At 44.2% G+C, this 14,086-nt stretch overlaps 1 protein-coding gene across 3 annotated transcripts in view; it reads right to left on the reverse strand.

Annotated features, from left to right (window-relative positions):
- COG3 (component of oligomeric golgi complex 3) overlaps positions 1-14,086 on the reverse strand; it is a 115,779-nt gene that overhangs the window by 2,496 nt on the left and 99,197 nt on the right. For all 3 annotated transcript variants that reach the window (XR_009763878.1, XR_009763877.1, XM_061634728.1), the window contains exons 21-22: positions 5,773-5,900; positions 561-659 (exon numbers count right to left, since the gene is read on the reverse strand). Coding sequence is in view for 1 of the 3 variants with exons in the window: in XM_061634728.1 (XP_061490712.1) it covers positions 561-659; positions 5,773-5,900 (227 nt within the window). In the remaining 2 variants the exon portion in view is untranslated. The remainder of the gene's footprint in view (positions 1-560; positions 660-5,772; positions 5,901-14,086) is intronic.

Raw genomic sequence — 14,086 nt, forward strand, 5'->3', positions numbered from 1 at the left:
TCCCTTTCACTTGGGGGTTGGGGAGGTCTCTCACTCACTCACACTCACTCTCTCTCACACACACACACACACTCTCACATACACACACTCACACACACACTCTCTCTCACACACACACACACTCACTCTCTGTCTCTCTCACCCACCCCCTCCCTCTCTCACTCTCTCCCCCCAACACACAGTCAGTTTGGGGTATGGCTTCCTAATCTCCTTGGCACACCATAACACTTCCTAATCACCTTGGCACACATAACTGCATGCCATATAAGCGTGGTTTTGAACAAGGCCAAAAGATGTAATAATTGCTGATTTACATATTTATATATGTGTGTATACTATCAAAGGAGACATGTTTACATGTTTTGCATTTGAAGCAAGTTTCCTAACCCAAACATGCACCTCAACATGACCCCAAAGGAAGCATTTATGCTGCTTGGTCTTAAAGCCGTCTGCAAAATATATTAAACAGCCAGACTTACCTTTAATTTTTAAATTTAAAATATGTATCTCTCAATATAGAATAGACTTTTTTTAAAAAAGTGAAGAGCTTTATTTTTTACCTGTTCCACTGAAGGACAAGCTACGATCTGGAGATCTTCATTACTAAATTCTTCTTTCAACAGAGTATGCAGCTTCTGGAATACTTGCTGAATATTGTTCTGATGAAAAAAATTTTTTTAACATTTTCATCACCTTAAGAGTAGCCTTCAAACATGCATACAAAAGAAGAACTGTTACTCTGGGGAACCACTAATGAGTTACAGTTACTTCAACATTCTCTCATTAGACACTGAAAACTTGAGGTGTCAGAGATTTAAGGAAACTTACTCACATTAGGAATTTGCCTTTGTAGAGTGAGTTCCTACTGGAAGGCTGCAGGAATGTCAGAACTATAAGAGCAGCCCTTCTGGATATGAAAAAAGCCTGTCTAATTCAGCATTTTGTTTCCCAGAGTGGCCAATGAGATGCTTTTGAGAAGCCTGCAACCAGGACATGAGCAATAGCTTTGTCGCTGTTGGTCCCTAGCAACTGATATATCAGCCACTGATGATGATGTTATGTGCCTTCAAGTCGATTTCAACTTATGGTGACCCTATGAATCAGTGACCTCCAATAGCATATATTATAAACCATCCTGTTCAGATCTTGTAAGTTCAGGTCTGTGGCTTCCTTCATGTGATCAATCCATCTCTTGTTGTTTGGCCTTCCTCTTTTTCTACTGCCTTCTGTTTTTCCCAGCATTATTGTCTTGTCTAGTGAATCATGTCTTCTCATTATGTGTCCAAAGTATGATAACTTCAGTTTCATCATTTTAGCTTCTAGTGGTAGTTCTGGTTTAATTATTTGTCTTTTTTGTGGTCCACAAAACTCTCCTCCAACACCACATTTCAAATGAATTGATTTTTCTCTTATCCGCTTTTTTCACTGTCCAACTTTCACATCCATACATAGAGATCAGGAATACCATGGTCTGAATGATCCTAACTTTACTGTTCAGTAATACATCTTCTGTTAGCTTAGTAGATGGTGGAAATGCTGTAGATGTCATCTATCTGGATTTCAGCAAAGCGCTTGACAAAGTCCCCCACAAACTTTTGATTAGCAAACTTGTCAAATGCGGACTACATGGAAATACTGTCAGGTGGATTCACAACTGGTTGGAAAACCGTACTCAAAGAGTGGACGTCGGTGGCTCTGCTTCGGACTGGAAGGAGGTTTCGAGTGGAGTGCCACAGGGTTCTGTCCTGGGGGCGATACTCTTCAACATTTTTATCAATGACTTAGATGATGGGGTGGAGGGAAGCCTTATGAAGTTTGCGGATGATACGAAACTGGGAGGGATAGCTAACACAATGGAAGACAGGAATAAAATCCAAAGGGACCTGGATAGCCTAGAAAATTGGGCTGAAATTAATAAAATGACATTCAATAAAGACAAATGCAGGATTCTGCATTTAGGCCACAAAAACAAAATGCACGGGTACAGGATGGGAAATACCCGGCTTAGCAGTAGTGCGTGCAAGAAGGACCTTGGAATTGTAGTGGATCGCAAGTTGAACATGACCCAGCAGTGTGATGCTGCGGCAAAAAAGGCAAATGCGGTTTGGGGATGCATAAACAGAGCTATAGTTTCCAGGTCAAGGGAAGTAATAGTCCCACTATATTCTGCATTGGTCAGGCCTCATCTGGAATACTGCGTTCAGTTCTGGGTGCCTCATTTTAAGAAAGATATAGACAAGTTAGAGCGGGTTCAGAAGAGGGCGACGAGGATGATAGCCGGCATGGAGAACAAGTCTTATGAGGAAAGGTTGAAGGAACTTGGCATGTTCAGTCTGGTGAAGAGAAGGCTGAGGGGTGACATGATTGCACTCTTTAAGTACCTGAAGGGCTGTCACATAGAGGAGGGTACAGATTTGTTCTCTGCTGCCCCAGAGGGTAGGACTAGGTCTAATGGTTTTAAGTTGCAGGAGCGTAGATTCAGATTGGACATTAGAAGGAACTTCTTGACAGTAAGGGCAGTTCGGCAATGGAACCGACTGCCTAGGGAGGTGGTGGGATCCCCTTCGCTGGATGTCTTCAAGCAGAGGCTGGACAGCTATCTGCGGGAGATGCTCTAGCTGTGGATTTCCTGCTGTGAGTAGGGGGTTGGACTCGATGGCCTACAAGGCCCCTTCCAACTCTATGATTCTATGATTTGCATTTGAGGATCTTTTCTAGCTCTCTCATAGCTGCCCTCCCCAGTCCTAGCCTTATTTCTTGACTATTTTCTCCATTTTGGTGTTGGTGGTGGTGTTGTTGTTGTCTTTATTTATACCCCGCCATTTTTCCAAAACTGGAACTCATGGCGGCTTCCAGATAAAAAATACATATAATTAAAAACATACAAAATCTACATTAAAATAAGATTAAACTATTTCCAATATTAAAACCATACACACATATAGCTAAAAGAGTTCAGACTAGTTTAAAAATAATATAATAGACATTAGCAATGCAGCACCTTTCATGCCCTATCCTTAGCCTTCAATTCCAAAGGCTTGTTGGAATAAGAAGGTCTTTGCTTGTCGGCGGAAGGACTGCAAAGAGGGGGTCATTCTTACCTCCCTAGGAAGGGAATTCCAAAGCCTAGGGGCAGCCACTGAGAAGGCCCTCTCACGTGTCCCCACTAGTCGTACTTGAGAAGATATGGGTATTGAGAGAAGGGCTAATGACTGTGCCAAGGTATTGATAATCCTTGACAAGTTCAGTGTCCTCACTGTCACCTTTAAAGTTTCATACATCTTATGTTGTCATTACTTTAATCTTGACGTTCAGCTGTAGTCCTGCTTTTGTGCTTTCCTCTTTCACTTTCATCAGCATTCGTTTCAAACATTACTAGCTTCTGCTAGTAGTATGGTACTGTCTGCATATCTTAAATTATTTATATTTCTCCCTCCAATTTTCACATCTCCTTCATCTTGGTCCAATCCCACTGTCCCTATGATATGTTCTGCATATAGATTAAACAAATAGGGTGATAAAATACAATCCTGTCTCACACTCTTTCCAATGGGGAACCAATCGGTTTCTCCATATTCTGTCCTTACAGTAGCCTCTTGTCCAGAGTATAGGTTGCGCATCAGGACAATCAGATGCTGTGGCACCCCCATTTCTTTTAAAGCATTCCATAGTTTTTCATGATCTACACAATCAAAGGCTTTGTTGTAATCTATAAAACACAGGGTGATTTTCTTCTGAAATTCCTTGGTCTGTTCCATTATTCAACGTACGTTTGCGATATGATCTCTGGTACCTCTTCCCTTTCTAAATCCAGCTTGGACATCTGACATTTCTCGCTGCATATATGGTAAAAGCCTTTGTTATAGAAACTTGAGCATTACTTTACTTGCATGGGATATTAAGGCAATAGTTCAATAATTACTGCATTCCCTGGGGTCCCCTTTCTATGGAATTGGGATGTATACTGAAAGCTTCCAGTCTGTGGGCCATTGTTTTATTTTCCATTTGTTGACAATTTTTTTGTCAAAATTTGGACAGATTCAGTCTCAGTAACTTGTAGCAACTCTATTGGTATGCCGTCTATTCCTGGTGATTTGTTTCCTCCAAGTATGTTAAGAGCAGCTTTCACCTCACATTCTAAAATTTCTGTTTGTTCATCATACAGTTCCGTGAATGAATCTGTTATCCTTGCATCTCTTTTATATAGTTCTTCAGTGTATACCTTCCACCTTCCTTTTATTTTTTTTCTCAGTCAGTCAGTGTGTTCCCCTGTTGATTATTCAACATTCCTATTCTTGGTTTAAATTTCCCTTTAATTCCTCTAACCTTTTGGAATAGGGGTCCTGTTCTAACCTTTGTTGTTGTTCTCTTCTATTTCTATACAATAACTATTGTAAAAGTTCTCTTTGTCCCTACGTACTAGTCGCTGTATTATTGCATTTAGGGTTCTAACCGTCTTTCTGTCTCCTTTTGCTTTTAGTTTCCTTCTGTCTTTAACCATTTAAAGAGTTTCATCAGTCATCCATTGAGGCCTTTCCTTATTTTTATTAGTGGTATTGTCTTTTTGCATTCTTCCTTGATAATGTCTGACTTCAATCCATAGTTCTTCTGGTTCTCTATCAACTAAGTGGTGGCTTATCCTTAATGAATTTGTCTAATCCCCCTTTAAAGCCAAAGCCGCAAGATATCATCACATCTCGGGAAAGCAAATTTCATAATTTTGCTATGTTCTGTATAAAAAGTAACTCCTTTTGTCTGTCCTGAATCTCACAACATTGAGCTAAATTGGTTCTAGTATTATGTATTAGTATTATTATTGGGTTCTAGTATTTTGAGTGAGCGAAAAAAACCTCTCTCTACACCATGCCAAATTTTACACTTCTTGATCATATCCTCTCCTTACTCACTTTTCCCCTAAACCATGAGGCTCCAGACATCTCTGCAGCCCTTCCTCACAGAGGAGTTGCTCCAGCTCCCTAATAATTTTGGTTTCCCTTTTCTGCACCAAAGCTAGAGCTAACGAGACACATTCAGCTTCTGGGCAGCTTAAGGAAGTAAACAGAAACAAAATAAAGAGACTGTATCTTCTGCCTTGAACTTGGTTGCAAACACTTACTCCTCACCCATCAAGTCACCTTTCCAAACCACATACAGGCACCCCTGGTGCCACAAGGCAGCATAGCACAAGCTCTTGAATCTAGAGTAGGGAATTATAGGTGGGCTGGGGAAGAAGAGAAGAAGCCAAGAGAAGAGAAAATATTGCAGCAGGAGTTGTGGCACGACAACCAAACATCTGACACTGACTACTGAAGACCTTGTAGGCCACTCTCAGGCTGAAGAGCTGCAGGTTGCTCCAGAATATAGCAGCATGTTTGTCCAAGATGATTTACATACTTTAACTCATGTAGTGAGACAGGGAAAAGGCTGTCGCTCAGTGGCAGAGCCTTGCTGGAAAGTCCCAGTTCAATCCCCGGCATCTCCAGGTAGTACCGGAAAAGACTCCTTGCTTAAAACCGTGGAGAGCTGCTATTACCAGCCAGTGTAGAAAATGCTGGGCTAAATGGACCAAGGGTCTGACTCTGTATAAGGCAACTTCCTGTGTTAACAAAAGTTTTAGTCTGAGGCAAAAGGGGATCACTTGACTTAAAACAATACATCTATATCAGTTTCCATTATGAATAAAGGACTATTAAAATATGTAATAATATTTAAAATGAAAAGCCTATATGATTCTCATACGGAAAAATATGCAATTCTACCAAAAATACTTACCCTAACTGGCTTGAACAAAATGAATTCCGTGTCCTTGTTGGCTAAATACAGCGACATCCTCTGTAACGTCAATGGCAGCTTTGTTTTGATTGTCTTGTATGTTGAACACACCAAGTCACCAATCATTGCTGGAAAAAGATTTCAAAGAAATATTAATGACACAGAACTTCTGAAATGAAGTTTGCAGCCAATGTTTCTCTCTTTCTTTTCCAAGCCACCCTATCCCAGATTAAAAGCCCAAGCACTGGCCTTGCTCAAATGCTTTTCTTTTCACAAATTGCTGATATCTAAAACAGCTGGGTCATAGTTTTTTAAAATAAAGAAGTAAATATGTAAGCTGCCTTAAATCTTCTGGAAAGGATGGGATGCACATCTAAAAAATTGCACATATTTATTTATTACATTTATATCCCGCCTTTTCTTCCAGGAGCTCACAGAAGTGTGCATGAGGCGGTCTTCCATCTAGAATCTGACTAGACGCTGTAGTGTACCTTCAATTAACCAGTAGTAATTTGTTACTGAACTAAAATAATCAGCATGTTACAATGAAATTTAAATCCAGCTAGGCAGTTTGAAAAGAGAACAGACAGCACCCACCAATCACAGCCAACAGTGCAACACAACTTATTGAGAAAAGACCTCCTGGACTTGCAACCTATAAAGTCATGAATGGATAAGGAATTATCAAACCAACCCAGGGAGAGAGTAAAAGGAACCACACACGTAGCAACTCTGAGGTGTTTATTTAAATACTAGCAGACTGCCCATCAGGAAAGCACGCTGGGGGAAGGGAGGGAATGGTCCCTTGGACCCACCTGAAGGGTGATTTTCACAGGTACGCCTGCCATCAGATTGGGTAGTACTGCCATCTAGCGTCCGAAGGCAAGAATGCACTAGAGTTAAAACCTAGGGCTCGAGCCCCTCCCACTCCAGTCTTCCTGATGACGAGTCCGAAGTGGTAATCTGAAAGTAACCAAAGGGCAAAAGCCCCAGCAGCAAAGAAAATATACATAGCCAATATCATAGAACTTGCAACATAAGAACAGGTTTTAACTAAAGAAAATCAGACAGCACGAAGCACATAGATTGAACTATATACGAAATACTGAACAAATTTCCCCAGAAATCCCCCACAAGGGAGGGACGTGATGGCAGGCGTACCTGTGAAAATCACCCTTCAGGTGGGTCCAAGGGACCATTTTCCACAGGTAGCCTGCCATCAGATTGGGATGTACCAACGTAGCCCCCTAATAGGGAGGGATTCCTAGGAAGTTACAAATCAGAAATAACGTGTTGCAGGACACGTCTCCCGAAAGAGGCGTCAGCTGAAGCATAGCGATCAATCTTATAATGCTTCACAAAGGAGTTAGGGGTAGCCCATACCGCCGCTCTGCATATGTCTGTAAGAGGAGCATTAGTTAGGAAAGCCGCCGTAGTGGCAGCAGACCTGGTCGAATGGGCCGTGATGTTAGACGGCACTGGCAAATTAAGTGACTGATATGCAATAGAAATACAGGCTCGAAGCCAACAGGACAAAGTGGATTTGGACACCTTTTTTCCCAAAGATCTCGGATGAAAGGATACAAATAATGCGTCTGTCTGTCTAATATCCTGGGTGCGAGAGAGGTAAACTTTGAGCGCTCTCCTAACAACCAGCGAATGCCAGGCCTTTTCGAGGGGATGGACCGGCTTTGGACAAAAGGATGGAAGTACAATGTCCTGGCTACTGTGGAAGACTGAGTTGACCTTAGGACAGAACGATGGATCCAGCCTCAGGACTACAGAGTCCTTATGGAATACGCAGAGATGACGGGCCGATGACAGGGCCTGTAACTCCGAAATCCGCCTCGCTGAAGTGATAGCCACGAGGAAAAGGACTTTAAAAGACAAGAGTCTTAGAGGCACTGAGGCAAGAGGCTCAAATGGAGGTCGCTGTAATGCCTGCAAACCTTGGAGAGGTTCCAGGATGGAAAGTGGTGACGTACCGCTGGAGAGAGGTGGGGAGCTCCTCTTAAGAAGCGTTTGATGAGCGGGTGAGTGCCCAGGGGTGCTGCCGATGAAGAGACAGACAGAATTGATGAGATGGTGGAGGCCTGTCTACGCAGGGTGTTCGGTCTGAGTCCCAATGTCATGCCTCTGTGTAGGAACTGTAGAACATGCTATACAGTGGCTTGGGGTGCTGAAAAACCTTTAGAAGTGCACCAGCTGGAAAAAGTACACCAAGTACTCTGATAGATTCGAGTAGTTGACGGACGCCGAGATGCTAAAATAGTGTTTATGACCCCTTGAGACAGACCAGCAGAGATCAACTGTGTCCGCTCAAAAGCCAGGCTGTCAGTCTCAGCCAGTTCGGGTCCGGATGCCAAACTGGTCCTTGGGAGAGAAGATCCGGCCTGATTGGAAGAGTCCAGGGAGCCGCCATTGACATCGAGAGGAGGTCCGAAAACCAGGGTCTGCGAGGCCAGTAGGGTGCTATGAGTAAAATCCGTGTCCGTTTGAGTCGGAGTTTTGTCAATGTCCTGCCTAGGAGTGATATAGGTGGGAAGGCATACAGGAGCCCGTGTGGCCATGGTGTCGTCAGCGCATCCACTGCTTCCGCCGTTGTCTCTAGGTACCTTGAGAAGTAACAAGGCAGTTGGCAGTTTTGGCTGGAGGCGAAGAGATCCAGTGAGAGGGGGCTGAACCGCCACTGAAGGAGGGTGAACACAGCTGGATGAAGTTTCCATTCTCCCGGATGGATCGTTTGCCTGCTGAGCCAGTCGGCCGTAACGTTTAGCGTGCCGCTGAGGTGTTCTGCTCGTAATGACAGGAGGTGGGACTCGGCCCAGTCGAAGAGTCGTGTCGCTTCCTCCTGTAGAGCCCTGGACCTTGTGCCTCCTTGTCTGTTGATGTGAGATTTCACGCAAACATTGTCCGTGCGAATTGGGACGTGTTGTAGAGCGAATAGTGGCTGGAAGTGTCTTAGAGCGAGATGAGCAGCCCTGAGCTCCAGCCAGTTGATGTTGTAACTTAGTTCCTGGGTTGACCACACGCCTTGGACAAAGGTGGAGTTGCAATGGGCTCCCCAGCCGGACAGACTGGCATCCGTGGTGATTAGGACTCTGGTTGGGTCCCGGAACGGTGTCCCCTTGGTAAGGGAAGTTGTGGATACCCACCAGCGGAATGACTGCGTCAGAGATTGGCCCAGAGGAATTACGCGATGGTTGGACTTGGAGATGTCCGCTTGAAAGGGTAGGAGAGCCCATTGTAAAGGTCTGGAATGATGTCGGGCCCACGGAACGATGTGGATGGTGGAGATCATTGCCCCGAGAAACTGGGCCAGAAACATGACATCTGCTGTGGGGCGATGTAGAAGTAAGTTTGCCATGGCTGTGATGGAAGCAATACGGTCTGGGGACAGAAAGGACATGGCTAGGCATGTGTCCAGTATTGCCCCTAAGTGCTGGAGGCGCTGAGTTGGTTGTAGATGACTCTTTTAGGCATTGATCAGCCAGCCGTGAGAGTGTAGTGCCTCTAGGGTGAACAGGATCTGCCTGTTGGCCAAGTCCCGGGAGCCTGCTCGGAGGAGGAGGTCGTCGAGATAAGCATAAATATGGACCCCCTGGAGGTGGAGATACGCCAGCATGGTGGCCATCACTTTGGTGAAGACTCAGGGGGCCGAGGAGAGGCTGAATGGAAGGGCCCAGTATTGAAAATGGAGGTGGCCTAGTGCAAATCTCAGGAACCGTCTGTGACGCAGGCAAATTGGGATGTGTAAGTAAGTGTCCTTCAGGTCGATGGATGCGATAAAGTCCCCTTGTTGTAGAGCCTCTACAATAGACGCCAGAGATTCCATCTTAAAGTGGCGGTATTTGACGAAGCGGTTGAGGCCCTTGAGGTCTAAGACCGCCCTCCATGAGGAGTCTCACTTGGGAACCGTAAAGAGGACGGAGTACACGCCTTGTAGCCGTTCGGATGGGGGAACAGGCTCTATAGCGGCTAGCTCTAGTAGATGTCGTAGTGCGTCCTGCATGATCTTTTTGCGTGCCCTGGAGACGGGGGAGATGCAAAATTTGTCCGGTGGTGTCCGCCAAAATTCTATATTGTAGCCCTGGGTGAAGAGAAGTCTGACCCAGGAGATGTTTGTCAAGTTTAGCCAGATGCTGGAGAAGAAGGAGAGTCTGCCTCCAATGGGGATGGAGTCAGAACTGCCTGCGTTGACGGTTTCCTCTGCCATATGCCTGCCTGCTCTGGTATTGGCCCCTGTATTGTGATTGTTGTCTGGACCAGGGTGCCTTGAAGGGATGGAAATTTGTAGGCCTGGTGTCCCGTCCTCATCCACCGGGTCATCCTCTCCGAAAGGGTTGGAAGGAACGGTAAGGGGTAAACCGTCGTCTGGGTCTGCGGTCGTCTCTTTTGGCCGCAGCTAGTGCAGGTTTACGATTGTCCTTGGGGTCGACATGGACTGCTTTGAGAGCGTCCTCGCCGAAGAGCATATTTCCCGAGTATGGAGCTAAGGATAAGTTGGTTCTGGCAGTCGAGTCGGCGTCCCAATGTTGGAGCCATAGAGTACGACGAGCTACAATTTCGGCTGCAAGGGCGCGTGCACCGTGATGGGAAGCGTCTAATGTGGCGTCGGCCACAAAGGCAGCAGCCTTGTGTATCTTGAGGATACCTTTCCTTAGTTTGGCGGGATCCGGGTTGGGTTCGTCAAGGATATCCTCTAACCACATCATGGAAGCCCGTGAGAAGATAGAGGCAGTAGAAGAGGCCCAGATGGAATGAGCGGAGGCCTCATGGATCTTACGGAAGACAAAGTCAAGCCTCCTCTCATAGGGGTCCTTGAACAGTGATTCGCCTTCCTTTGGAAGGAGAGAACGGGATACAAGATTGGAAATAGGTTGGTCCACCCCCGGGACGTTCAGAAAGGACATGGATTCCGTGTCCAGGGTATAGAGCTTGTTGGCTAAGGAGGAGGAACGACGTGGACGAAGGGGACGGGCCCATTCTTCTCTGGTCAGTTTTTTATTTTTATTTTTTTCAATAATTTTTATTCAGATTTTCATAAAACATACAAGACAAAATCATAAAACATTCAAAGACAAAAAACAAAATCAAAAATAGTTAAACAAAAAGAAAAAAAGAAAAAAAAAAACAAAAATAAAAAATAAAGAGTAAAATATTGACTTCCCATTTGTCAAAGATCAAATCAGTTATAAGTCTATAATATATAACAATCCTGTCTCTTAAGTCATATTATAAAATCACTTTCCTCCAGTAGTTATCTTACTTAATCATCAAATCTCATAAACATTACTTTATTCTTTCCACAAAAAGTCAAAGAGAGGTTTCAATTCTTTAAGAAATATATCTATCAATTTTTTTTTCCAGATAAGCATATCGATTAATCCATCTCATTACTAATTATGATAATCTTATTGTCATAACCATAGTCAAAATAAACATTTCAATTAATCCATCACATCAGAATCTGTTAAGTTCAGTAATTTCAGTAGCCATTGTTCTATTATCCCTATTAGTTCCATTTTCCATCTTCCATCTTCAGTAGTCTTGTTAAGTCCAGTAATTTCAGTATCCAATCTTCCATTATCAGTATTCCATAATAATCTTGCTGTCAAAGCCATAGTCATATAGTAAGAGTCTGATGGGAATTACCTCTATCCCAAATATTTTCTTGCCATCCATTCTGAATAGGTTGCTGAAATACTGCTGTAAAATCATATCTCTGTTCTTTTTTTCAAAATACACTGGGTCATCTCTTGAAAGTTTTTCCATTGTCACATGGCTGCAGTTAATTCCATAGATTTTCTCTATATTGGGCTCCATCACATCATTCCAGTCCAGAAGATTATCCATGCCATTGATAACTTTATCTCTAGAATCTTCATTAATTTCTTCAGAGATAACATTGAGTTCCAAACAATAGATTTTATTTCTAAAGTCCATAGACTCCAAGTCTTGTTCCTGTTCCACGTTTGTTCCAATCTCCGGGATCTCCTCTCTCACAGGGACCCCTGTTCCAGTCTCCAGGGTCTCCTCTCTCACAGGGACCCCTGTTCCAGTCTCCAGGGTCTCCTCTCTCACAAGAACCCCTATGTCTTTAATCTCCTGTGTCTCCAAACAATAAATTTTGTTTCTAAAGTCCATAGACTCCAAATCTTTTTCCTGTTCCACGTTTGTTCCAATCTCCGGGGTCTCCTCTCTCACAGGGACCCCTTCCAGGGTCACCTCTCTCACAGGGACCCCTATATCTTTAATCTCCTGCTTCATTTTACTCAATTCAATTTTCAGCTCCTTACAACCCTGTCGCAGGTTTTGTTTCGTTATCTCAATCTCATCCATTATTTTCTGAAACATAGTTATTTCCAGCTTCTCAGCCACTTTCTTAATTGCCATTTTAAAAGAAAAATATAGGAAAACCACTTCTTATTTCAGCAACAATTGGGTTAATACTCCAAACTTGGTGACATCACAGTATAAACAGAGCAGACAGCCTTATCTCTCCATGTTTAAATAAACAAAATGCAGTTCCCAGGATCGAAACAATTAATGGCGGTCGTCAGAAAACAGATTCGTCAAAATAAAATAGACCAAAAAGAGAGTAGTCTCAGGCAATATAATATTCTTCAAAATAAAAATCTGGAATAGAAATCCCTCTTCAGTGTATATCTTTAGAATGCAAATCCAGGACAGCTTTTTGCAACAAAAACAGAGATAAGCTATTAATTAGTGCGTAGCAGAGAGAAGTTATGGCTCCCCAGTGAGATGTCAAAAACTGATCAATCTGGCAAATCTCTTTTAAACAGCAACAATTTAAGTCAAGTAAAAGAAAAATATAGAAAGAAGGGTGCTTGCCTGTTAGTGCGTTCTCTCTTAGAAGATAAGATGAACGTTCGCTTTTCCAGATAGAGCTTGTTGTTAAAAATCCGTCCCACCTTCGTCGGCTGGACCTCGTCCCATAAATTAATGAGATCTGGTCGTCCCAACAAAAATAGGCTTTGAGGTTAATCTCTTCGTTTCTCCCTACCCGGGAGAAGTTTAATCAGTCAAAAAAAAAGAAAAAATCTGACTGATATATCTGAATAAGCTTCTTTTGAGGCAGGAGCCCGTCTCAAAAGCAGGCACAGGCTAAGTCACCCTTCCCGGAAGTCTCTGGTCAGTTTTTTAATGGGGTCTGGCACGGGAATGAAGTGCTGCACTGATCTGGGGGACTTGAGAACTGTGGCACCCTTGACAGGAGGGACAACCGGTTGAATAAGTTCTGGTTGAATGCCAAGAGTGTCCAAGACTCTACGTGACAGACGAGAGAAATCCGCCGGGTCAAACAGGCGATAGGAGATCTCTTCCTCCTGGTCAGATTCCCCACTCCATTCATCCAGGTCAGTCTGAAAAACGTTCATGTAGTCATCAGACTGAGATTGTTCTACGTCCAATCTACCCCTGACCACCTCATATGGGTTAGGAGAGGGTAGTGGAGCATCAGTATTGTCACCGGGTTGTCTCGCAGAGCTGGGCTGTCGTGAGGTTCCGGGCTGAGAAGACAAATGTAGAGTAGGCTGGGGATGGGATAGGCACCCCAGCAGCTCTCGTAGTTGTTGCAGGAAGTCAGGGGTCAACTGTATCCCTGGGGGAGTGGAAGAAGGTAGTGCCTGTTCCTGAAGAGGAATTTGAGGCTGCCCATGCGGAGTTTGAGGAGCTTGACAGGGGAATCCTTCAAACTCTTCCTCTGAAGACTCAGAAGGAGACTGGAAAAGTGCAGGAACGGCTGCATGGCAAGGTTTCTCTGGGAGTGATGATACGTAGCGTGCTCTCTTGGGCGCTCCGTGACCAGACAGGTGTTTAGTCTTTGCTGTTGCCTTGGCGTGTTTATGTTTAGCTGGCTGGCGTGGGGATGGACAGCCTGCTTCAGGGGATATTGTCACCTCAGGGTTCAAATCCGCCATGACAATCTCTGAATGACGCCCACAATGGGGAATGAGCGGTAACAGAGCCAAGGTAGAAATAGTATAGGACAGACTAGAAACAGTATGACAGGAGTGAGTACGCCCAGTAAGAGAAAGGTAACAACTCGGGTAAGGTTGGCGCCAAGCTAAGTACACGCACACAATGGGGAAGGTGCGAGACCGCTAGTTACACTGCCAACTTGGCCTTGAGCTAAGTACACGCACACAATGGGGAAGGTGCGAGACCGCTAGTGACACTGCCAGAGAGGTAAGCTTTATTTAAAAATCGCAGTGTGGCCAAGGTTAGATACACGCACTCAATGGGGAAGGTGCGGTACTACCAAGGTGCACAGACTAGTCAATTGCATGTG

Source organism: Rhineura floridana, chromosome 7 (assembly GCF_030035675.1).
Source record: "Rhineura floridana isolate rRhiFlo1 chromosome 7, rRhiFlo1.hap2, whole genome shotgun sequence".
NCBI lineage: Eukaryota > Metazoa > Chordata > Lepidosauria > Squamata > Rhineuridae > Rhineura > Rhineura floridana.